The 23,285-nt window shown below is 36.4% G+C and overlaps 1 protein-coding gene across 1 annotated transcript in view; it reads left to right on the forward strand.

Moving 5' to 3' along the window:
* HFM1 (helicase for meiosis 1) overlaps positions 1-23,285 on the forward strand; it is a 130,684-nt gene that overhangs the window by 34,079 nt on the left and 73,320 nt on the right. The window contains exons 11-18 of the mRNA XM_066372671.1: positions 12,568-12,768; positions 12,852-12,940; positions 17,478-17,521; positions 17,628-17,729; positions 18,115-18,260; positions 18,390-18,484; positions 19,899-20,032; positions 20,790-20,837. Of these exons, the coding sequence (XP_066228768.1) occupies positions 12,568-12,768; positions 12,852-12,940; positions 17,478-17,521; positions 17,628-17,729; positions 18,115-18,260; positions 18,390-18,484; positions 19,899-20,032; positions 20,790-20,837 (859 nt within the window). The remainder of the gene's footprint in view (positions 1-12,567; positions 12,769-12,851; positions 12,941-17,477; positions 17,522-17,627; positions 17,730-18,114; positions 18,261-18,389; positions 18,485-19,898; positions 20,033-20,789; positions 20,838-23,285) is intronic.

Consider the following 23,285-nt stretch of genomic DNA (forward strand, 5'->3'; position numbering starts at 1 on the left):
ATTTTTTATGATTAGTGAAGTATTTGGCCCTGCCAGGTAGCTCAATTGGTTGGAACATCATCCCAATATGCTAAGGTTGTGGGTTTGATTCCCTGGTCAGGGCAAATACAGAAATAAACTGGTGAATGAATGAATGAGTGGAAAACAAATCAATTTCTCTCTTTCTCTCTTCCTTTTTCCCTTCTTCATTCCCTACCTCATCCCTCTCCTTTCTTCTTTCCTCTAAAATCAATAAATAAAAACCTGAATTATTTAGTCACTTTAGTCTTAGAGAAAAGTGAGAGGTTTTGTTTGTTTTATAAATCACCTAACCATTTAATAAGAAAGGGTGTTGTAGAAAGTAATGGCTATATTTCATAGGGAAGACAGTATATTAAGGCCATAAAATTTGCTTGATTATTTTTTAGAAAATATTTTTGGTGCAAGTCTACTATTTACTGGTATCTAAAATTTTTAGTTTCATGGGTTTCAGATACCTTGTAATAATTTGACTATAATATGTTATAGTTGTAACTAGCTGACTCTAGTTGTATAGCAAAGTATGGTAGAGAATAAAAATAATTTGTTAGGTGATTACCATCTACCTCCCCCAATTCTGTGTGTCTAGCATTGTGATAAGCACTAATGATAGATGTAAAAGGGGAAACATACAGACCCTGTTCTTGAGGATAATCTCATGGTTAGTGGAGTACAGACATGAACGTTAATTATAAATAGTTTTATACTACTCTAATGTGTATATATGTCTTAATTTTTTTCTTCAGTTTTTTTTGCAAACTTGTAAAACAGTATACAGTCTCACTCTGCTTTCCCACTACTATTTACTTCTCAGTCCTCTATAATGTGACTTTTTCCTCCGGCTACTTTTTTTAATTAATTTTAATTTATTGTGTTAACATAGATGCGAGTATCCCACTGAATATAACACCCTCACTCCCCACCCCCGTATCCCTATTTATACTTTTTTTTTTTTGGCAGACACAGAGTCAGAGAGGGACAGACAGGAAGGGAGAGAGATGAGAAACATCAATTCTTTGTTGTACCTATTTACACCTTTTTTGCCCCCCTCCTAACTCTTTCCCCCTGGGATTTACTGTCCTGTTATCTGTATCTATGTGTTATATATATTTAATTTCACTAATCCCTTCACCTTCTCTGATCCCATCTCCTTATCCCCCTTCCCTCTGACAGCTGTCGCTCTGCGCCCTATGACCCTGCCTCTGCCTCTATTTCGTTCCTCAGTTACTTTTATCCGTAGATTCCACATATAAGTGAGATCATATGATACTTGTCTTTCTCTGTCTGGCTTATTGCTCTTAGCATAATAATCTCCAGATCCATCCATGTCATTGCAAAAGGTAAGATTTCTTTCTTTTTCATGGCCGCATAGTATTCCATTATGTATATATACCACAGCTTTTTGATCCACTCGTCCATTGATGGACAGTTGGGCTGTTTCCAAATCTTGGCTATTGTAAATAATGCTGCAATAAACATGGGGGTGCATGCATATCTTCTTTTGAATCAGTGATATGGTATTCTTTGCATATATTCCTAATAGTGGAATAGCTGGGTCAAAAGGCAGTTCAGGCCCTGGCCGGTTGGCTCAGCGGTAGAGCGTCGGCCTAGCATGCGGAGGACCCGGGTTCGATTCCCGGCCAGGGCACACAGGAGAAGCGCCTATTTGCTTCTCCACCCCTCCGCCGCGCTTTCCTCTCTGTCTCTCTCTTCCCCTCCAGCAGCCAAGGCTCCATTGGAGCAAAGATGGCCCGGGCGCTGGGGATGGCTCTGTGGCCTCTGCCTCAGGCGCTAGAGTGGCTCTGGTCGCAACATGGCGACGCCCAGGATGGGCAAAGCATCGCCCCCTGGTGGGCAGAGCGTCGCCCCATGGTGGGCGTGCCGGGTAGATCCCGGTCGGGCGCATGCGGGAGTCTGTCTGACTGTCTCTCCCTGTTTCCAGCTTCAGAAAAATGAAAAAAAAAAAAAAAGGCAGTTCAATTTAATTTTTTGAGGAAATGCCATTCTGTTTTCCACAGTGGCTGCACAAGTCTACATTCCCACCAGCAGTGCAGGAGGGTTCCCTTTTCTCCACATCCTTGCCAGCACTTATTGTGCATTATTTTGTTAATGAGCACCATTATGACAGGTTTGAGGTGATATTTCATTGTGGTTTTAATTTGCATTTCTCTGATGATTAGTGATGTTGAACATCTTTTCATATGCCTATTGGCTATCTGTATGTCCTCTTTGGAGAAGTGTCTGTTCTATTCTTTTGCCCATTTTTTAATTAGATTGTTTATCTTCCTGGTGTTGAGTTTTAGAAGTTCTTTATAAATTTTGGTTATTAACCCCTTATCAGATGTATTGGCGAATATGTTCTCCCATTGCGTGGGTTGTCTTTTTATTTTGTTAATGGTGTCTTTTGCTGTGCAAAAGCTTTTTAGTTTGATATAGTCCCATTTGTTTATTTTGTCCTTTATTTCACTTGCCCGTGGAGATATATCGGCAAAAATATTGCTACGAGAGATATTAGAGAGTTTACTGCCTATGTTTTCTTCCAAGATGTTTATGATTTTGCGACTTACATTTCAGTCTTTTATTTATTTTGAGTTTATTTTTGTGAATGGTGTAAGTTGGTGGTCTAGTTTCATTTTTTTGCATGTACCTGTCCAATTTTCCCAGCACCATTTTTATTAAAGAGACTGTCTTTACTCCATTGTATGCTCTTATCTCCTTTGTCAAATATTAATTGACCATAAAGGCATGGGTTTATTTATGGATTCTCTTTTCTGTTCTATTGATATGTATGCCTCTTTTTATGCCAGTACCATGCTGTTTTGATTACAATGACCTTTTAGTATAACTTGATATCAGGAAGTATATATCTTTCACTTTATTCTTCATTTTCAAGATTGCTAAGGCTATTCGTGTTCTTTTTTTCTGTATAAATTTTTGAAATATTTGTTCTATATCTTTGAAGTATACTGTTGGTATTTTAATAGGAATTGCATTGAATTTATAGATTGCTTTGGATAATATAGACATTTTAATGATATTTATTCTTCCTATCCATGAACATGGTATATGCTTCCACTTGTTTGCGTCTTCCTTGATTTCTTTTATCAATGTTTTATAATTTTCTGAGTACAAGTCTTTTACCTCCTTGGTTAAATAATTTACTTCTAGGTACTCTTTTTTTGTTGTTGTTGTTGCAATAGTGAAGGGGATTGTTTTCTTAATTTCTCTTTTAGACTGTTTATTGTGGTGCATAAAAATGCCACTGATTTCTGAATATTGATTTTATATCCTGCCACTTTGCTGAATTCATTTATCAGGTCCAGTAGTTTTTTGACTGCAACTTTAGGGTTTTCTATGTATAATATCATATCATCAGCAAATAATGATAGTTTTACTTCTTTTCCAACTTGAATGCCTTTTATTTCTTTTTCTTGTCTGATTGCTGTGGCTAGGACTTCCAGACTATGTTGAATAAGAGTGGTGAAAGGGGGCACTCCTGCCTTGTTTATGGTCTTAAGGGGATTGCTTTAAATTTTTGCCTATTGAATATGATATTGGGTATTGGTTTACCATAGATGGCCTTTATTTTGTTGAGGTATGTTTCTTGTATTCCCACTTTGCTGAGAGTTTTGATCATAAATGGATGCTGGATTTTATCAAATGCTTTTTCTGCATCTATTGAGATAATTATGTGATTTTTATCCTTTTGTTTATATGATGAATCACATTGATTGATTTGCATATATTGTATCAGCCTTGCCTCCCCAGTGTAAATACTGCTTGGTCATGATGTATGATTTTTTTTAATGTATTGCTGGATCCAGTTTGCTAATATTTTTGTTCAGAATTTTAGCATCTAAGTTCATCAGGGATATTGGCGTATAATTTTCTTTCTTTGTAGTGTCTTTACCTGGTTTGGGAATGAGGATAATGCTTGCCTCACAAAAGGAGTTTGGAAATCTTCCTTCCTTTTGAATTTTTTGAAATAGCTTGAGAAGGATAGGTATTAGTTCTTCTTTTAATGTTTGGTAAAATTTGCCTGTAAAGCCGTCTGGTCCAGGACTTTTGTTTTCTGGGAGTTTTTTGATGTTTCAATTTCATTTGTTGTAATTGGGCTGTTTAGGTTTTCTGATTCTTCCAAAATTGAGTTTTGGAAGATTGTATGTTTCTAGGAATTTATCTATTTCACCTAGGTTGTCCAATTTTATGGCATATAGATCTTTGTAGTATTTTTTTTTTACAATTCTTTATATTTCTGCTGTGTCGTTGTTACTTCTCCACTTTCATTTCTAATTTTATTTATTTGTCTTTTTTTCTTGTTGAGTCTGGTTAAAGATTCATCAATCTTGTTTACATTTTCAAAAAACCATCTCTTGGTTTCATTGATCTTTTATTTTTTTTTTTAGCCTCTGTAATTTATTTCTGCTCTAATCTTTATTATTTCCTTTCTTCTACTTCCTCTGGGCTTTATTTGTTGTTCTTTTTCAAGTTCTTTTAGATGCAGGGTTAAGTTGTTTATTTGAATTTTTTCTTGATTCTTTTTTAAAAAATTTTATTTATACAACTTTAACAGGTTGACATCAATCAATTAGAGTACATAGATTTGGAGAAAACATCTCCAGATCATTTTGACATTTGATTATGTTGTATACTCATCACCCAAGGTCAAAGTCTTTTGTGACCTTTTATTTGGTTTTCTTTATACCCCTCCTGTCCCCCACACCTTCCCTCTCCTCCTTTTCCCTCCCCTTGGTAACCACTGCACTCTTATTCATGTCTATTCATGTCTCAATTTTGTGTCCCACCTATGTATGGAATCATATACTTCTCCCAGGAAGAAATACAAATGGCCAAAAGATACATGAAAAGATGCTCTTCTTCACTAGCTATTCGAGAAATTCAAATCAAAACTACAATGAGATACCACCTCGCAACTGTTAGATTAGCTATTATCAACAAGACAAGTAACAAGTGTTAGAGAGGCTGTGGAGAAAAGGGAACCCTCACTCACTGTTGGTGATAATGTAAAGTAGTACCACCATTATGGAAGAAAATATGGTGGTTCCTCAAAAAATTAAGAATAGAACTACCATATGACCCAGCAATCCTTCAACTGGGTTTATACTCCCAAATTTTAAAAACATTGGTACATAAAGATACATGCAGCCCCATGTGCATTGCCGCATTGTTCACAGTGGCCAAGACATGGAAACAACCAAAAAGCCCTTCAATAAATAATTGGATAAAGAAGATGTGGTACATATATACTATGGAATACTACTCAGCCATAAGAAATGATGACATAGGATCATTTATGACAACATGGATGGACCTTGATAACATTATACTGAGTGAAATAAGTAAATCAGAAAAAACTAAGAACTGTATGAATTTTCTTGTTTCTTAAGATATGCCTGTAATGCTATGAAATTATCTCTCAGGACTGCTTTTGCTGTGTCCCATAAATTTTGAGTTGTTGTATGTTCATTTTCTGTTGTTTCAAGGAAATTTTTATTTCTTCTTTGATCTTGTTGTTAACCCATTTGTTATTTAATAACATACTATTCAGCCTCCAACTGTTTTAATGTTTTCTACTATTTTTATTGTAGTTGATTTCTAGTTTCATGACTTTATGATCAGAGAAGATGCTTGATATGATTTCAGTCTTCTTAAATTTATTGAGACTTGTTTTGTGTCCTAACATGTGGTCTATCCTAGAGAATGTACCGTGAGCAATGTATATTCTGCTGCTTTGGCGTGAAAGGTTATGAATATGTCAATTAAATCCAGTTGATCTAATGTGTCATTTGTGACTGCTGTTTCTTTGTTAATTTTCAGTCTGGAGGATCTATCCATTGATGTTAGTGGGATATTAAAATCCCCTACTATTATAGTATTGCTGTTGATCTTGCACTTTATGTCAATCAAAATCTGCCTTATAGCCTGACCTCCGGTGGCGCAGTGGATAAAGCATCAACCTGGAAATGCTGAGGTTGCCAGTTCGAAACCCTGGGCTTGCCTGGTCAAGGCACATATGGGAGCTGATGCTTCCAGCTCCTCCCCTCTTCTCTCTCTCTGTCTCTCTCTCTCCTCTCTAAATGAATAAATAAAAAAAAATTAAAAAAAATCTGCTTTATATATTTAGGTGCCTCCTATATTATGTGCATAAATATTTACCATGGTTATATTCTCCTGTTGGATTGTTCCCTTTATCATTATGTAGTGACCTTTTTATCCCTTACTATAACCTTTGTTTTAAAGGCTATTTTGTCAGATACAAGTATTGCTACCCTAGCTTTTGTTTTATTTCCATTTGCATGAAATACTTTTTTTTTATCCCTTCACTTTCAGTCTACATGTATCTTTTGTTTTGAGGTAGGTCTCTTGTAGAGAGATTATGTATGGGTACTATTTTCTAATCCATGCAACTACCCTATGTCTTTTGATTGGAGCATTTAATCCATTTACATATAAGGTTATTATTGACATGTACTTATTTATTGCCATTTTATATTTTAAATCTACATTTCTCTTTTTCTCTATATCTTTTTTTTTTTTTCCTTTGCTCTTTTTACAGCAGGCCCCTTGACATTTCTTGCAGTACTGGTTTGGTTGTAATGAATTCCTTGCATCTTTTTTTGCCTGGGAAATTTTATTTCTCCTTCAATTTTAAATGATAGCCTTGCTGGATAAAGTAATCTTGGTTGCATGTCTTGTTTTGCATCACTTTGAATATTTCTTACCAATCCCTTCTGGTCTCAAGTGTTTCTGTTAACAAGTCAGATTTCATCCTTATGGGGGCTCCTGTAGGTAATTAACTGCTTTGCTCTTGCAGTTTTTTGTATTCTTTCTTTGTCTCTTAACTTTGGCATTTTAATTATGATGTGTCTTGGGGGAAGCCTTCTTGGTTTCCTCTTTAATGGGACTCTCCGTGCTTCTTGAACTTGTGTGACTTTTTCCTTCATCAATTTAGGGAAATTTTCAGCTATGATTTCTTCAAACAGGTTCTCTATCCCTTGTTCATTCTCTTCTTCTTCATGTTTTGGGCCTCTTTTCATTTTGCTGCTTTACTTCTGTGCTTAACGTTTATCTTGTCTTCTAAATTGCTGATTCGATCCTCTGCTTCATCTAGCCTGCTGTTGATTCTTTCTAGTGCAGTCTTCATTTCTGATATTGTCATTTCTGACTGGTTCTTTTTTATGATTTCAATGTTTTTTTTATGTTTTTTATCTCTTTATAGGTGTTTATTATACCCATCCATTGTTGTTTTAACATCCATGTGGAGCATCCTAAAAATCATTATATTAAACTCTGCATCTGGTAGTTTGGTTACTTCTATTTCTGGGAGTTCTTTTTCTGTGTACTTCTCTTGTTGATTCATTTGGGTCACATTTTTTTTGTCTACTCATTTTGTCTGTTTACAGACTCCTTCTTTGGGCATGCTGCTTATGTAGCTAGCTAAATCTGGAATTGGTGCTGTCTTCCACCAGCTACCAGTTGTGTTGGTTCTGGATCTTCTTGGGTTGGTGTCAGCTGTTGTTTGTAACCCGCTGTGGGCTACCTGTCTGCAGCTACTGCTCTTTTTGCTGTCTGTGCCTGCGTTTTCTGTGCCTGGGTACTGTGGGAGGGGCCAACCTGTGTAAAAGGATCAGCTTCTTCCTGCTTAGAGATGGCAGCTGCTCCATAAAAGCCTCAATCTCTATTAGATTTGCCTCTACTTTTCAACTGCTCCTCCTTCTCTTGCAGCTGCCTAGTCTTCCCAAAGTCTTCTGTAGAAAGACTGTAGTGTGGGCCCAGACTGGCCTCACCCAACCAACCCCTCTACAGGTTGCAGGCATGTTGGTTTAGGGCAGCTGAGGTTGGGAATACAACGTTAGTGGGACCCTCTACTTCAGGGGTCTCTTGGACCCCTGAAGCTCAGTACAGAGATTGTGGCCCCTACTTCAGAGCCTAATCCCTCAACCACTGCTGGATACTCAAATTTTATTTCTTCCTAACAAGGTGAGTAGCAGGTTCAGATTGAGTGTGGCTGACAGTCTCCTCTGCAGAAGTTCTTACTGCTGGGAGACCCTGATCTCAGGGAGGAAGACTGAGAGAGTCCTCTCCTGGGGCTGACTGTGCCACAGAAAGTGGCTAAGCCCCTTGACCAGATCCAACAATAGGCTCACAGGGACCCAGACTTTGAATGTCCATGCTCCAAGCCTCTCTCCTTTCCTCCTTTGAAGTCTAGCCCAGCAGGATAGGATATCCAGCATGCAGGCCAGCTGACTGTGAAGCTCCCCCACTATCCAGTGCACATAAACCGCTGACCGCTGTGCCGGTGCTGATCACAAAGAGCAGAACTCACCTCAGCTGAGCCAGGTGTGAGGAGCCTCAGCTCCTTTCTTAGGATACCAGTCTAGCAAGGGTTGTTAGGTCCTGAACCAGTGCTCTCTGCAGCTGGATGTGTCAGCCCTGGGCTTCCCTGGCAGGAACCTGGCACAGACCAGTGGGAAACACTGCCTGTGACTGGCTCTCAGCAACCTTCTTGGAGCTACAAGCAATCTAGAATTTGTGGCTGCCTTTGCTGGGCCCCAGCTGTACATGGAAATAGCAAGCTGCACTCCTAGACTGGCTTTTACCCACACTGGGCCTGTAGGAGGGTTTGTTCAAACGTCCAAGTTTCCGAGTCCCACCTCCTGCAGCCTCTGTCTGCTGGCTGCTTGTTGGGCTCAGCCACTGCAAAAACCTCTGCTAGAGTCTAGAGCCTGCAGCAATTCAGGGATTAGAATGGGTGGTGGGTGTGGCTCCGCCCCTTGGCCCCAGGTGTCAATCTGTCCAGACTTTTTTGACAGACCTCAGTAGGCTATGGCCTTTGAGACTCTGAGGTATGATCTGCCCACCCTCCGGACAGAGTCACCTGAGTCTCCCGTGAGGTGGAAGGAAGCACCAGTCTTAGACTCAGGAGCATAGGGTGGGGGTTATTTCTGGCCTCAACACCAGACAGTTGAGTCACAGATGTGCCCTCTGCTTCCTGACCTGTCAGAACAACCCTTCACCCTGACTGGAGCAGGAGAGACTCTGAGGGCGGAGCAGTTGCTTTGCCTCAGGCTGATGCCACACAAAGGGGATGCTTTACCCAAGAAGGATGGCAACTGCAGTTTTGGAGAATGACTCAGCACAGGGGCTCTGGTGGCTGTTCCCCACAGTGTCTCTCCCTGGGCCTCCAACTTTACACTCACCTCATACAACTCCAGTCTTCTCAGCTCTCCCTCCACTGGAACCCCAGATAAGTGGCTGTGAATGAGATTTTCTGTGCGGACCCTTTAAGACAGAGCCTGCGTCTCTGAGAGCTCCATTTCTTTCTTGCAGAAAGAACCCAGCTCTTTGCACTGCCAAATGCTGTCTGGGTGCGTCTTCTAGGTTCTGGGGCTCTAGGCTGGGGCTCTGGGCCTGGGGCTCTGGGCCTAGGGCTGAGTACCCACACCTCTTAGGGCGATGGTCCCCACGAGTCCCTCTGGACCCTCAGCCACCTGTTGTTCCAGGGAGCAGAGCAGCGCTTTCCGCATCTCTGCCCTTCCTACAAGTCTAGGTATTGCTTCTTCTGTGATCCTCGGTTATAGACTCCTCTTCCTTTAGTCCCAAATTGGTTTTTCGAGATGATTGTTCTTCTTTTTGGGGGGGACTGAGACAGAGGGAGATAGAGAGAGGGACAGATAGGGACAGACAGTCAGGAAGGGAGAGATGAGAAGCATCAATTTTTGGTTGCAGCACCTTAGTTGTTCATTGATTGCTTTCTCATATGTGCCTTGACCAGGGGGCCATAGCAGACTGAGTGACCTCCTGCTCAAGCCAGTGACCTTGGGCTCAAGCTGGTGAGCATTGCTCAAACTAGATGAGCCCACACTCAAAGAGTCAGGGTTTCGAACCTGGGTCCTCTATATCCCAGTCCAATGCTGTATCCACTGTGCCACCGCCTGGTCAGGCTCAAGATGATTGTTCTTAAATTAAGTTGTAATCCAATTTGGTCCTGGGAGGCGGTAGTTGGAATGTCTGCCTACTCTGTCACTATCTTGGAATCTCTTCCTCCTGCAACTTCTTAGAAATTGTTTTTACAAAGAGTTTCTATGTTGTCTACACCAATGGACAATTTTGCTTTTCTCTTAATTTGGCACAATTGATCATTTTTGTTTTTAAAATGACAACTTGTTTTTATATTCAAGAATAATAAGAGAAAATTTTAAAGTATATATAAACAAAAAAAATCCAATGTTTGTCATTGCAGATGTATAGATGAAATCGTATGTGCATACTCTTTGACTTGCATGAAACCTACAAATGTCATTAAATATATTCTTTAATGAAATTTTTGTGGTTTTTATAACTTATTTATATCATATCTTAATGTTGAAAGATTATTTTTATTTTTATTTTTTTTATTATCTACTATTATAAATGTTGAAATTAATATATCTTTGAAAACACCATGATTATTTCCTTAGGATGAACTTCTAAAGTAGAATAACTGAGTCAAAAGGTATACAAAATTCTAAGGACCTGGTGCTTTCAATACATATGTATAATATATATATTTTTATAGGTGAGAAGAGGGGAAGTAATGAGGCAGACTCCTGCATGTACCCTGACCAGAATCTACTTGGCAACCCTGTTTGATGTGGATGCTCGAGTACTGTCGAATACTGAACTATTTTTAGCACCTGTGGCTTAAGTGCTCAGACCAACCGAGCTATTCCAGGCCACACTCAAAATTGAGCCACTGGGTTTGGGAAGGGAAGAGAGAGGAGGGAGAAGCAGATGGTCACTTCTCTTGTGTGCCCTGACTAGTAATCAAACCCGGGATATCCATACACTGGGCCAATTCTCTGTCCACTAAGCCACCAGCCAGGGCCCAGTGCTTTCAATAAATGGTGTGTTCATTTACAGTTCTACCTTTAGCCATTTTCCTTTATTCTAACATTGGATAGTATAATAATTAAATTATTGTTGTTATTACTACTTTTAAATAGTCACATGTCTTCTTTAAAATAATACTTTATTTGAAAATTTTCTGTTGCTTTGAATTCTACTGTAGTAAATATTTTTAATGCATTCTCAACTACTTTCTTTTACAACTCGCCAGTTATGTCCTTTAACTTTTTTTCACATTAGGATGCTAAATTTTTCTTACTGATCTGTAAGTGGTTATTAAATATCAATATCTTATAATTTTTATTTATCCTGTAATTTTTTTTTTTTTTTTTGTATTTTTCTGAAGCTGGAAACGGGGAGAGACAGTCAGACAGAATCCTGCATGGGATCCACCCAGCACGCCCACCAGGGGCGACGCTCTGCCCACCAGGGGGCGACGCTCCGCCCCTCTGGGGCGTCGCTCTGCGGTGACCAGAGCCACTCCAGGGCCTGGGGCAGAGGCCAAGGAGCCATCCCCAGCACCTGGGCCATCTCTGCTCCAATGGAGCCTTGGCTGCGGGAGGGGAAGAGAGAGACAGAGAGGAAGGAGGGGGTGGGGTGGAGAAGCAAATGGGCGCTTCTCCTATGTGCCCTGGCCGGGAATCGAACCCGGGTCCCCCGCACGCCAGGCCGACGCTCTACCGCTGAGCCAACTGGCCAGGGCTATCCTGTAATTTTTAAAGAAAAATTTTATAAGAATTTATTTGAGGCAAACTGATGACATATGCTGGGGAGCAAAATCTTACATGCTCCCAATATCCTGTTATTTCTGAAATTCTCTTCTTTGTTGTGATAATCATTACTTCTTTGAAAGCTATTTCTCTCTTTCTACAAGTTCTCTTAATTTTTCCCTAATTAAGGTCTTCATCATTGACCTCCTGCCAATCTCAAACTTTAAATTCTTGTGTGATCTCATTCTTAAAAAAATAAACTTGAAAATGTTTTAATAATTCCTTCCTATACAACTAGAAACTCATTATCCATCTTCCAGTCAAAGCAGTGGTCCAGTTCATAGCAGGGCATGAAGCCTGATTACTATGCAGGTTTTTATCAAGGTAAGGATTGCTTTCCATAGTTCCAAGTAGTGACACCGGCACTGAGTCTGACATGTGCTTTTGGCACTGCCATCAGGTATTTACTTGCTCTTTGTTTAAAACTTGTCAACCCTTACCTATCTAAGCCAACCATTACTTGCTGCTCTTCAGCTAGTACTTAGGATAACACAAATGTGTCAACCATATCTAGACATAGTTTTGAAAAAGTGAAGAAGTTACAAAAAGTTACAGTGATGGTGAGAAATTCAATTTCTCCGTCAATGTCAATTTAATTTTACTTTGGAATCTTAAGAAGGAAAATAAAACAAAATAATAATAATTAATTGGAAGCTTACCATAGTGAAAAGTGAGTATAATCTTGAAATACTGCTGTTGGTAATACTTACCAATATGTCAATAGAATAGTGTAAATGAAATATGTAATACTGAAGAAGACTTTGATAAACATTTTTATACTTTGACTTTAAAGTGATCTATAATTACATTACTTTTAGCCTTAAAGCTTCATTAGAAAAATATTCAATGTATATATTTCTGTTGTTTAAAGATTGCAGAATGGCTTTCAAGTGGTGAAAGACCTGCTGTATGTCTGAAAATGGATGAGAGACATAGACCAGTGAAACTTCGGAAAGTGGTCCTTGGATTTCCCTGCGGTAGTAACCAAACAGAATTTAAGTTTGATTTAACCCTCAACTACAAAATTGCCAGTGTTATACAAACGTACTCTGACCAGAAACCCACACTTGTGGTATGGATTGTTGGTTGCTTATTTTTTAGTGTAATGCTCAGCTTTTAATATGATTAATACTAAAATTATTCATTCATTTTTAGTTTTGTGCAACAAGGAAAGGTGTGCAACAGGCTGCTTCTGTTCTTGTGAAAAATGCTAAATTTATTATGACTGTGGAACAGAAACAGAGGTATATTTTTTCATTTTTTCTTAGAGCTAGAAAACTTTTATGGATCATAAAAACGATATGAGAAAACTGGGCTCATTTCATTACTTTACCTCTCCAAACCTCAGTTTCCTCATCTGTAAAATAAAGATAATAGTAATTTGGAGAATTAAGGGAGGTAATGAATGTTAGTGCAGCTATGATTCTGTCTTCTTTATTTCATAGTCAGATCTCTCTCTCTCTCTCTCTTTCTTTCTTTCTTGGCAGGGAGAGAGATTAGAGTGAGTCTTAGACGGATGTAACAGAGGGAATTTGGTCATTTTTTTAAAATAAAACATCGTTCAGACTTAAATATAAATAAAACGGAAATAGTGTTAAGTTACTTATTTTTTTTCTGCGGACTGGTACCAAATGGCCCATGGACCGGTACCGGTCCGTGGCCCCGGGGGTTGGGGACCACTGCTCTAATGTGTTTGACTACTCTCACCTTACCTTATTTAAAAACTCTTGGCAGGGAGAGAGATTAGGGAATTGAACTGGCAACTTCCACGCTCTTGGATGGTGCTCCAACTGACTGAGCTATCCCATTAGGGCTTAAGTTTTTTCTTTTTTCTTTTGTTTTAGAGACAGAGGAGGGGAAAGGAAGCATTCATTTGTTGCTCAGGTGTGCATTCATTATTAGTTGCTTCCCGTGTGTGCCCTGATTGGGGATTGAACCAGCAACCTTGTCTTTTTGGGAAGATACTCTTAACTGACTGAGCTAACTGGCCAAGGTCCATAGTCAGATCTCTTGAAATACTATTTATATTACCGCTTTAATTTTTTTTTTTTTATCTACATTCAATCCAGCATCTATTGTAATCTTTCACCTAAGGGATTTTGCTAATTCATCTCTCAGGAGCTTCTAATGCAGTGGTCCCCAACCTTTTTTGGGCCACAGTCTGGTTTAATGTCAGAAATATTTTCATGGACCGGCCTTTAGGGTGGGACGGATAAATGTATCACGTGACCGAGACAAGCATCAAGAGTGAGTCTTAGACGGATGTAACTGAGGGAATCTGGTCATTTTTTAAAAATAAAACATCGTTCAGATTTAAATATAAATAAAACGGAAATAATGTAAGTTACTTATTTTTTCTCTGCGGACCGGTACCAAATGGCCCAGGGACCGGTACTGGTCCGTGGCCCAGGGGTTGGGGACCACTGCTCTAATGTGTTTGACTACTCCCACCTTATTTAAAAACTCTGGACTCTGCTTCCATGATTATTCTCTACCAAGTTTTTTCCTACTTTTCTGGTGCCTGATTCTTAGTTGCACTTTCACTTCTTCTACCCAACTCTCAACATTATAACTTTAAAATGTTAACATTCTAGGGGTTATATCCAAGGTTTATTGTTTCTAACTCCACAACTAGGTATTTGTATTTATTACATGGGTTCAAGGTATACACATACACACACATATCCCAGAGGTTTAGGTCCAACCCAGACCTCCATGTCTATAGAATGGAATACATTTTGAGTTGGTGTAGACTAGGGAAAGAGACCACTGCTTATATCACTTCCCCTTTAACCAGTCACATTCTGGCAACTTCCGCAAGACTTCTTTTTGCCTGTCAAGCCCCAGATTTTGTTACTAAGGTTTCCAAACCTGTCTAATATGCCCACTTTTTTTGTATTCTTGCCTATTTATCTTTTTTTCCCCATTGATTGAAGGGAGGGCGAGAGTGGGGTGGGGAAGAAAGAAGCATCAACTCGTTCCATTTAGTTGTTTTATTTAGTTGTGTACTTGTTGGTTGTTTCTTGTATGTTCCCTGACCAGGGATTGAATTGTGACCTCAGTGTACCAGGAGGATACTTTGTCCTCTGAGCCATCTAGCCAGGCCCTCTTTAGCTTTTTATTAAATAATTTTTTCTTGTATTATGCATTTAAATAATAAGATATTTTTATATATTGAATTGTTGGTTAACTTCTAGAAGCTAATTGGTACTTTTTTCATAGTGAGAATGTCTCCTGAGCCTTTGGTATTAATCAAAATACTCCTTGACTACTTATGGCCACAGATAAAGAATATTGGGAAAACATATGCAACAGTTAGGTCATTTTTTTGGCAAAAATCTTTTCTGTAATCAAGTCATGATTGATAGTTTTCATACCAGCTGCACTTGGTTTTATAATGTTATTTATTATGAATTTTCCAAGTTTTTTTTTTAACAAAGATGGGGTTTCAAAAAGAAGTTCAGCAGTTCATTATAAAACTATTAAAAAAGGTAAAACTGGAATTTAAAAAAAAAAAAAATATATATATATATATATAGGTATACAGTAAAGAGGCTATTAGTAGATATATATGAGTTTGGCTCCTTTTATTTGTTGGATGAGTAAATTAGTTGAAGGAGTTGGCTATGTGATGTTCAGTCAGAAACAGGTGTAGATATCAAATAGTGAGACTTATTTTCTTACTCATAAACTTACTTTGAAGTCAGTTTTTAAGATGTATGAAATTCTTCTGCAATGATGGCATCATTTACGTACATACATAGCTATATGTCCTCCCAAGGTGACTACTTAATAATTAATTAGCATTTTTAGCTGAACCTCTCTATATGAGTAAGGAACTGAAATAGGTAACCTATAAGCAACTCTTAAAAATAATATTCATTCCATCTTTTTTCTTTGACCCTGTTCTCTGCTACAGACATATTAGCTCATTTTATTTCAGATAACATTTTTTTAACCCAGAAGCATGTATTGTAATTCTTTTTCTCATTTCTAACTCTACCTAGTTATTTAAGGAAAATTTCTCCTTTAATTCTCTTCTTTCCTTACTCCTTGTCCCACTTCTTTCTTTCTTTATCCCCCATATTTATTTCTTGTTTTCAGGAATAAAATGCTGGTATTAGAAACAGCACGAAGTTAGAGACCCAGATTTGAATGGCAGTGCTGCCACTTTTACTAGCTGTGCACTGCTGGGCATATCACTTCTCTCAGGTTCAGTTCTTTAATTCAGGATTGGATATGGGAATCAACTATCTATCTCACCGTATTAATGAAAGAATTAAATAAGATAACATATCTAAGATACCTAACAGTGTGTCTTACGCAGAGTTTGTGTTTAATACTAACATGTCCTTTCCCTTCTCCCTCTGTGCATTAATTACATTTGTGAATCTTTTTAAAAGCTGTGAATATTATATTAAAAATAATACCTGCTAGTGTCATATCTGCATCAAAGAGGTAGACACAACTTTGGAGGTTCTTAGACATAATTAAGACTCAATCCTACCAACCTACAAAATCTTCAAAAGTACCTAGGATTCCTTTACAAATTCTCAAGAAACTTGCTTCCTTTTCTCTTCTAACCTATTTTTAAATGCCAAATCTCAGAACACAATAAACAACTATTTTCTTATTTCAATCTGTTTTGGTTTACTTACTCATGATATAGTAGAGGTTTAAAATTGTTATTTCTTTCAAATATTTTTCAGGCAAACTATAAGAGTAGGCTTATATTTTGACCCATGAACATAATCACCATTTGTAATGCTTTTGCATTTATAATACTTTTTGCATTTTTGTGGAAAGTGAGTTTTTCAACTTACTGATTTAAAAGAGAGCTTCACTGTTACAGCTCATAAATTAGGAACTCCTTTGTTTTATTTTTTGAAAGTTGGTACCCTTTTATCAACTTCTCCCTATTTTCTCCCATCCCCAACCCCTAGCAACCACTTTTCTATTGTTTATATGAGTTCACCGTTTTTGTTGCTGTATATTCCTTATATAAATGATACCAAGCAGTTTTTGTCTTTTTCTTTCTGACCAATTTCATGTAGCATAATACCTTCCAGGTTCATCATGTTATCACAAAAGGCAGAATTTCTTTATTTTCTAAGGCTGAATAATATTTCATGTGATATATATGATATATATTGCATGTTCTTGATCCATTCATCTGTCAGTGGACACTTGTTTCCATACTTGGTGAAATAATGCTGCAATGAACCTGGAGTACAGATACCTCTTTGACATACTGATAATGTGTCCTTTGGATATAACCCAGGAGTGGGATTTCTGAGTCTATTTTTAAGTTTTTGCAGAACCTTCATACTATATTCCACAGTGGCTATACCAGCTTATATTCCTACCAACAATGCACAGATTTCCCTTTTCTCTACATCCTTGCCTGTCCTTACTATCTCGTCTTTTTGGTAATGGCCATTAGGTATAATCTAATTGTGGTTTTGATTTGTATTTCCATGATGATTAATGATGTTGAGCACCTTTCCATATGATGTTGGTCATTTGTATATCTTCTTTGCAAAAATTTCTATTCATGTCCTTTGCCCATTTTAAAATTAGGTTATTTGATTTTTTGCTGAGTTGTAAAATTAGAAACTTTTGAGTATGAAAGTTAGATATTCTCTTTTTCTTGAAGATGGCTTTCAAATAATGATACTGTGAAAATATTTTTGTATTTGTAAGCTTCAAAATAATAAACTATTTAAGAGGTTTTTGATATTCATGGGAATAACTCAATAATTTTATGGTATTTTCAAATAGGTTACAGAAGTATACATATTCCATAAGAGATTCAAAACTGAGAGGTAGGTTTAGAGGTAATTTTTGAGTAGTATTTCAGCTATAGTTGAAAAGAGCCAATTACTGATGAAATATGAACAGTATCTAAAAGATGATATATTTCTGTTACAGAGATTTTAATATATGGTGTTGCTTATCATCATGCTGGTATGGAACTATCAGATAGGAAAGTAGTTGAAGGAGCTTTTACTGTTGGAGATCTACCAGCTCTTTGTAAGTAAAATATATTCTTGTGTATTATAAGATATTTTGGAAAATTATTTTTAAGAGGATGAAAGAAAAAGCTCAAGTATTCTGAATTATTTATGCTTTTTCTCCCAAGTCCAAAATTACATGGCTATTCATGCATATACATGCTGTATAGTTAACTTGTTGCCAGTTTTAGTTCTTTATCATGTTATTGAAAATAATACAATTTGAAAAGTAAGAATTTAATAATTTAAGATATATTATTTTACATTGTAATGTTTTCATTTTTAAATAAGTTCCCTGTATATGAGTCTTTATTGCATTTATAAAAATGTCTTCTATAAGAAAATGTTTACCTGAAGCATTAAAAATATATGACTTGAAAATAATATTCCTTAATCTGATGCAGTTACTACCAGTACTTTAGCTATGGGAGTAAATTTGCCAGCTCACCTAGTAGTTATAAAATCTACAATGCATTATGCTGGAGGAATGTTTGAAGAGTACAGTGAAACAGATATTCTACAAATGATTGGTAGAGCTGGTCGACCTCAAGTAAGTGACAGTATTTTACCTTTTGTAAACTTTTTTTTTTTTTTGTAAAAAGAGGACTGCTACCCAACATGTGTTCATGTTTACTAAATTTCTCTGTGTGTGTGTATGTGTCTTATGTTTTCTTTCCAGTTTGACACTACAGCTACTGCAGTTATTATGACCCGGTTAAGTACAAAAGAGAAGTATATTCAGATGTTAGCTTGTTCTGACACAGTGGAAAGCAGGTAATACAGAAAATATTCCAAAAAAATATTGTTAATATAGTCTATATATTTTTTAATATATTAAAAGGAAATTTGGTACGGGCTTTTCTAAGGCCATTTGCTTGAAACTTCAATAATCTTAACTAGAAAGTTTGTGTCCTTTTAAGAAATTTAATAGTTAAAAAGCAATACAATATTATTTCAGCAGTGTTTCTTAGTGTGTGGTCTTGTGTATCCTTGTTATTATAATAGTCCAAATTAGTTATAAGAAGAGGGATATAATTTTCACATCTCTTTACATCTTTAAAATTATTTTAATGCTAGAGAGGCAGGTTGAGCCCTTTTAGTAAAGTATTTGATTATAATACTCTTGGAGGAAATAGGAAATAATTCACTCCCTACCCATTTATTTAGATTTTACTTATTTTTAATTATAGTTGTCTTTCAACATACAATATTATGTTAGTTTCAGATGTATAACAGTTATTCAACATTTATATACCCTTACAAAGTGATCTAAGTCTACTAACCATCTGTCATCATACATAGTAATTACCATAATTTTGTCTCTATTCCCTGTGCTGTACATAACATCCCTGTGATTTATTTTGTAAATGGAAGTTTATACTTCTTAATCCCCTTCCCATTTTCTGCCAACCTCCAACCGCTGCCCCTTTGGCAACCATCCATTTGTTCGCTATATCTGTGAGTTTGTTTTTGTTTCATTTTGTTTGTTTTATTTTAGACTCCACATGTAAGTGAAATAATATAATATTTGATTTTCATTGTTTGCCTTATTAACGTAATACTCTCTAGGTCCATCTGTGTTGTTGCAAATGGCAAGATTTCATTCTTTTTTGTGGCTAAGTAATATTCCATTGTACATATATATGTACCACATTTTCTTTATCCATTTATTTATCAGTGGGTATCTGTTAGTTGCTTCCATATAGTGGCTATTGTAAACATAGGGGTGCGTATATTTTTTCAAATTAGTGTTTTTGTTTTCATCAGATAAATACCCAGAAGTGGAATCGGTGGTTTATATGGTAGTTCTATATTTTTAATTTTTTGAGGATTCTCCATATTGTTTTCCATAGTAGTTGCACTAATTTAAAAGCCCACTAACAGTGCACAAAGATTTCCTTTTCTCCATATCCTTGTCAACACTTGTTATTTGTTGTCATTCCCTACTTCTTTAGAAAGTAATAATGTTTTCTAGAGCCATGGAATAGAGAAAAATTATAATATTTTTAAAAGTTGAACTGACATAATGGATTTTTCTTATATTTTTGAAGTTATCTTAAAGAATTATTAAAATAGTTTTATTTATTTATTGAATTATTAAAAATATTATTGAAGTGTATAACAGTAAGAGCTGTAACATTGAAATACCTGTTATTCATGCAAAGGTTTTTTTTTCCCCCCCTATTAGCTTGCACAGACATCTTATTGAGCATTTAAATGCAGAGATAGTATTGCATACCATCACAGATGTAAACATTGCTTTGGAATGGATACGATCAACTTTGCTTTATATCAGAGCCTTGAAAAATCCATCTCATTATGGTTTGTTACTAAATTTTACTTAGAAAAGTAGTAATTTTTCAAGCCAGTTGGAACTATATTTTAATAGGTCACAAAATAGATTATAGAAACTGATAAGTAACAAACAAAAGTAATAGCAGTCCTAAATATATTTAGAGGCAGGAATACACAAATGTGAGAAATCTTTATTATTTCACTTCTAGTCTTTTAATAAGGTTTGAAATCACCAATAAAAATAGTCATTTTAGGGAAAAAAATAACAAAAATGCCTAAAATTATTTAAAATAAATTTAAGTGAAAAAAGTCTTGAATTTTATTTGAACTGTTTTCAAAGTACTACTATTGCTGCTGGAATTTTCATTCTATGTACTTCTAAAGCTACACACATCAGGCTATTTTGCTTCTAGAGGGTTCTTTCATGTGGTACAGGTTATAAAATAAAAATACTTGGAATTGCTGAATACCAAATTAAAACCTGACTTGTTGCAAAACCATTCTAATGGACACAGGTTTAAAATGTTCAGATGTCTAAGAAATAATAGTACATAAAGTATTCTAGTCGCTATTTTACAATCTAAGCAAAAGATAAGCCATTTGCTATGAAAAGGATTTCACTACAGTGGTTTTCAGTAGATGTTTAAGCCTTGTTTTAATTCATAAGCCATTTTTTATTTACTATTTAATTGGACTATTCTAGTTAACTGGGGTATAAACTGAGACTATAAGGATGAATTCAGTCCATTCTATTTTATTTTTCATAAATTTTTATAACATACAGGTTTTGCATCTGGTTTGAACAAAGATGGAATTGAAGCAAAATTACAAGGTTAGATATATTTTTTTCTAAAAAATTATAGTCTATAAATTTTAATGAAAAAGGTCAGTTATTGTGAAAATAAGAATACTGTGAACTATAGTTTAAAAGTAATCTGTTATTTGAAGAAAAAAATCCATGAACTATTTCTTTTTCACACCAAAATAAAGTTTGGCACATATTCTTTTTTTTCTGAATTAATTCATTCATTAATTCTATCTGAATATCTTCCTTTGTATAATATGTCAACTTGGTTTATTTGGTTTTATTTTTAAAATGACTCTGGCCTTTGAAAATGTTGTATATGGACACAACTTTATCTATGGCCATACCACCCTGAACACGCCCAGTCTCGTTGGACACAACTCTTTATTTTTCTTTTCTAGTTTAATCTTGATTGAAAATATAAGACTAGCTTGATTATGAATTTATCTTAATTTATATTAATGAAGTGTTCCTGTCAAATTCAACCTTATTTTTCAGTTAGTCACTTAGTATTTTGTTAATTATATTTTAAAATATCAAAAGATTGTTGAGCATTTTTTAGGATTAGAAATGGCTACCTTCGAAATAAGTAAATCAGAAAAAAACAGGAACTGTATTATTCCATACGTAGGTGGGACATAATAGTGAAACTAAGAGACATTTATAAGAGTGTGGTGGTTACGGGGGGGAGGGGGGAATGGGAGAGGGATAGGGGGTGGGGAGGGGCACAAAGAAAACAAGATAGAAGGTGACAGAGGACAATCTGACTTCGGGTGGTGGGTATGCAACATAATTGAACGACAAGATAACCTGGACTTGTTATCTTTGAATATATGTATCCTGATTTATTGATGTCACCCCATTAAAAAAATAAAATTATATAAAAAAAAAAAAGAAATGGCTACCTTTTCATTGTATTGTGACTCTCTTCCAGTGGGGGGGGAAAATGTTGGAGCCATTAAAAATATTTAGCCAGTTTTAATTTATTTTCTACTTGGATATATGCATATGGGAAATAAAAATGCAGATATAAAAATGAAACAGTAAAATTACATTGCTTAAATATGTAGTCAATATATTATTGAAAGATGGTGATAAGTAATAGCATATATTTATAAAACTGTTGAGGAACAAATCTGTGAGATAATTGTATTACCCTTTACTTATTGGCCAATTTTGTAATGGAGTTTTTAAAGCATGTATCTTGATCATAATGATCAAATACACAGAAGTAGTCAGACAGTCCAAGAGGTATCTTGCTATATTCTTTTAACTGTAGTGATTTAACTTTTGTTAAATTGGGGGAATCATTGTAGGCCCCAGTAGTTGTGGACTCTATCGCAGCCACCTGGCACATGCAGGTTCTCATTTGATTCGGATAGACGATAGTGAAACTGTGGAGCTGAAAACTGGTGGGCCATGCCTTTATTCTAGCCTCACACAGGTGGGCAAGTAGATACACACAGTGGGAAAACACTTGCCTTTCCATTCAGGGCTTCCAAAGCCACTGACTTTCTCCCGGTTTTCCTAGAATCAAAGGCCCCACCAGCTCAGCAGAGCTCACAAAGCCCTCACCTCTGTTCCCCTTCAGCACCCTGCCATCTTGACTGCTTTCTCTTCAACCACATGGCCTTTGCAAAAAATGGCCTCCTAGCTAGCTCCTCCTTTTTCTTCAAACTTTTCGGAGTAAAACCCCTCCTCCAACACACATTAGCATAACCAAGCCCTTTTCCAAGCACAAAGGTAACTAACTATCACCAGGGCAACGCAATCACCAGCAGCCATTTTTAACAATAAAAGTGAGCAAACCCCCAAAATACAGATATCACAAACTTATTTGCCAACAATCATAATTGACATTTGTCTTATTTTCAGTCATTATAGGATAGCTAAGTTATGCCTATAAATAATGACCCAATTTATTATATAACTGAACTGAATATAATATTTTGATATTGTTGGAGGTTTGCCTTAAATCTCTAAGGAAGGGTCCTTAGTATAGAATATGCTGTTTCTAAATTTGGTTATATTTTCTTGTTCAGTATCCTCTTGTAGCCCCTTATCACCATTCTTAGAATAAAATACAAACTTCCTCCAGAGCCCACAAAGTCCTACCTGATATCTCCCTGCCTATCTCTCTGACTTCATCTCTTGTCAATTTCTTCTCTCTTATTTTATTCTCTCTCACAGTTGGCTCTCTTGCTGTTCCTTAAACTTACCAAGCTTGTTGTTCCACTTCAAGTTTTTGCACTATCTGTTCCTTATTCTTGAAATACTTCTTATATATTTTACATGGCTTTCATCTTCATTCAGCTCTTTGTTCAAATATCAGCTCCTCAGAGAGGCTCTCCTGGACTACTTTATTTAAATTCTCCTTTACAGGGAGAAAGGCAAAATGGTTTCCATGTTGTTACTGCTATTTTCATGTTCTTGGAAAAGTGGATATGTTTACATAGTTGAAAATTAGCATCACTA

Source organism: Saccopteryx leptura, chromosome 3, assembly GCF_036850995.1.
Source record: "Saccopteryx leptura isolate mSacLep1 chromosome 3, mSacLep1_pri_phased_curated, whole genome shotgun sequence".
Classification (NCBI taxonomy): Eukaryota; Metazoa; Chordata; class Mammalia; order Chiroptera; family Emballonuridae; genus Saccopteryx; species Saccopteryx leptura.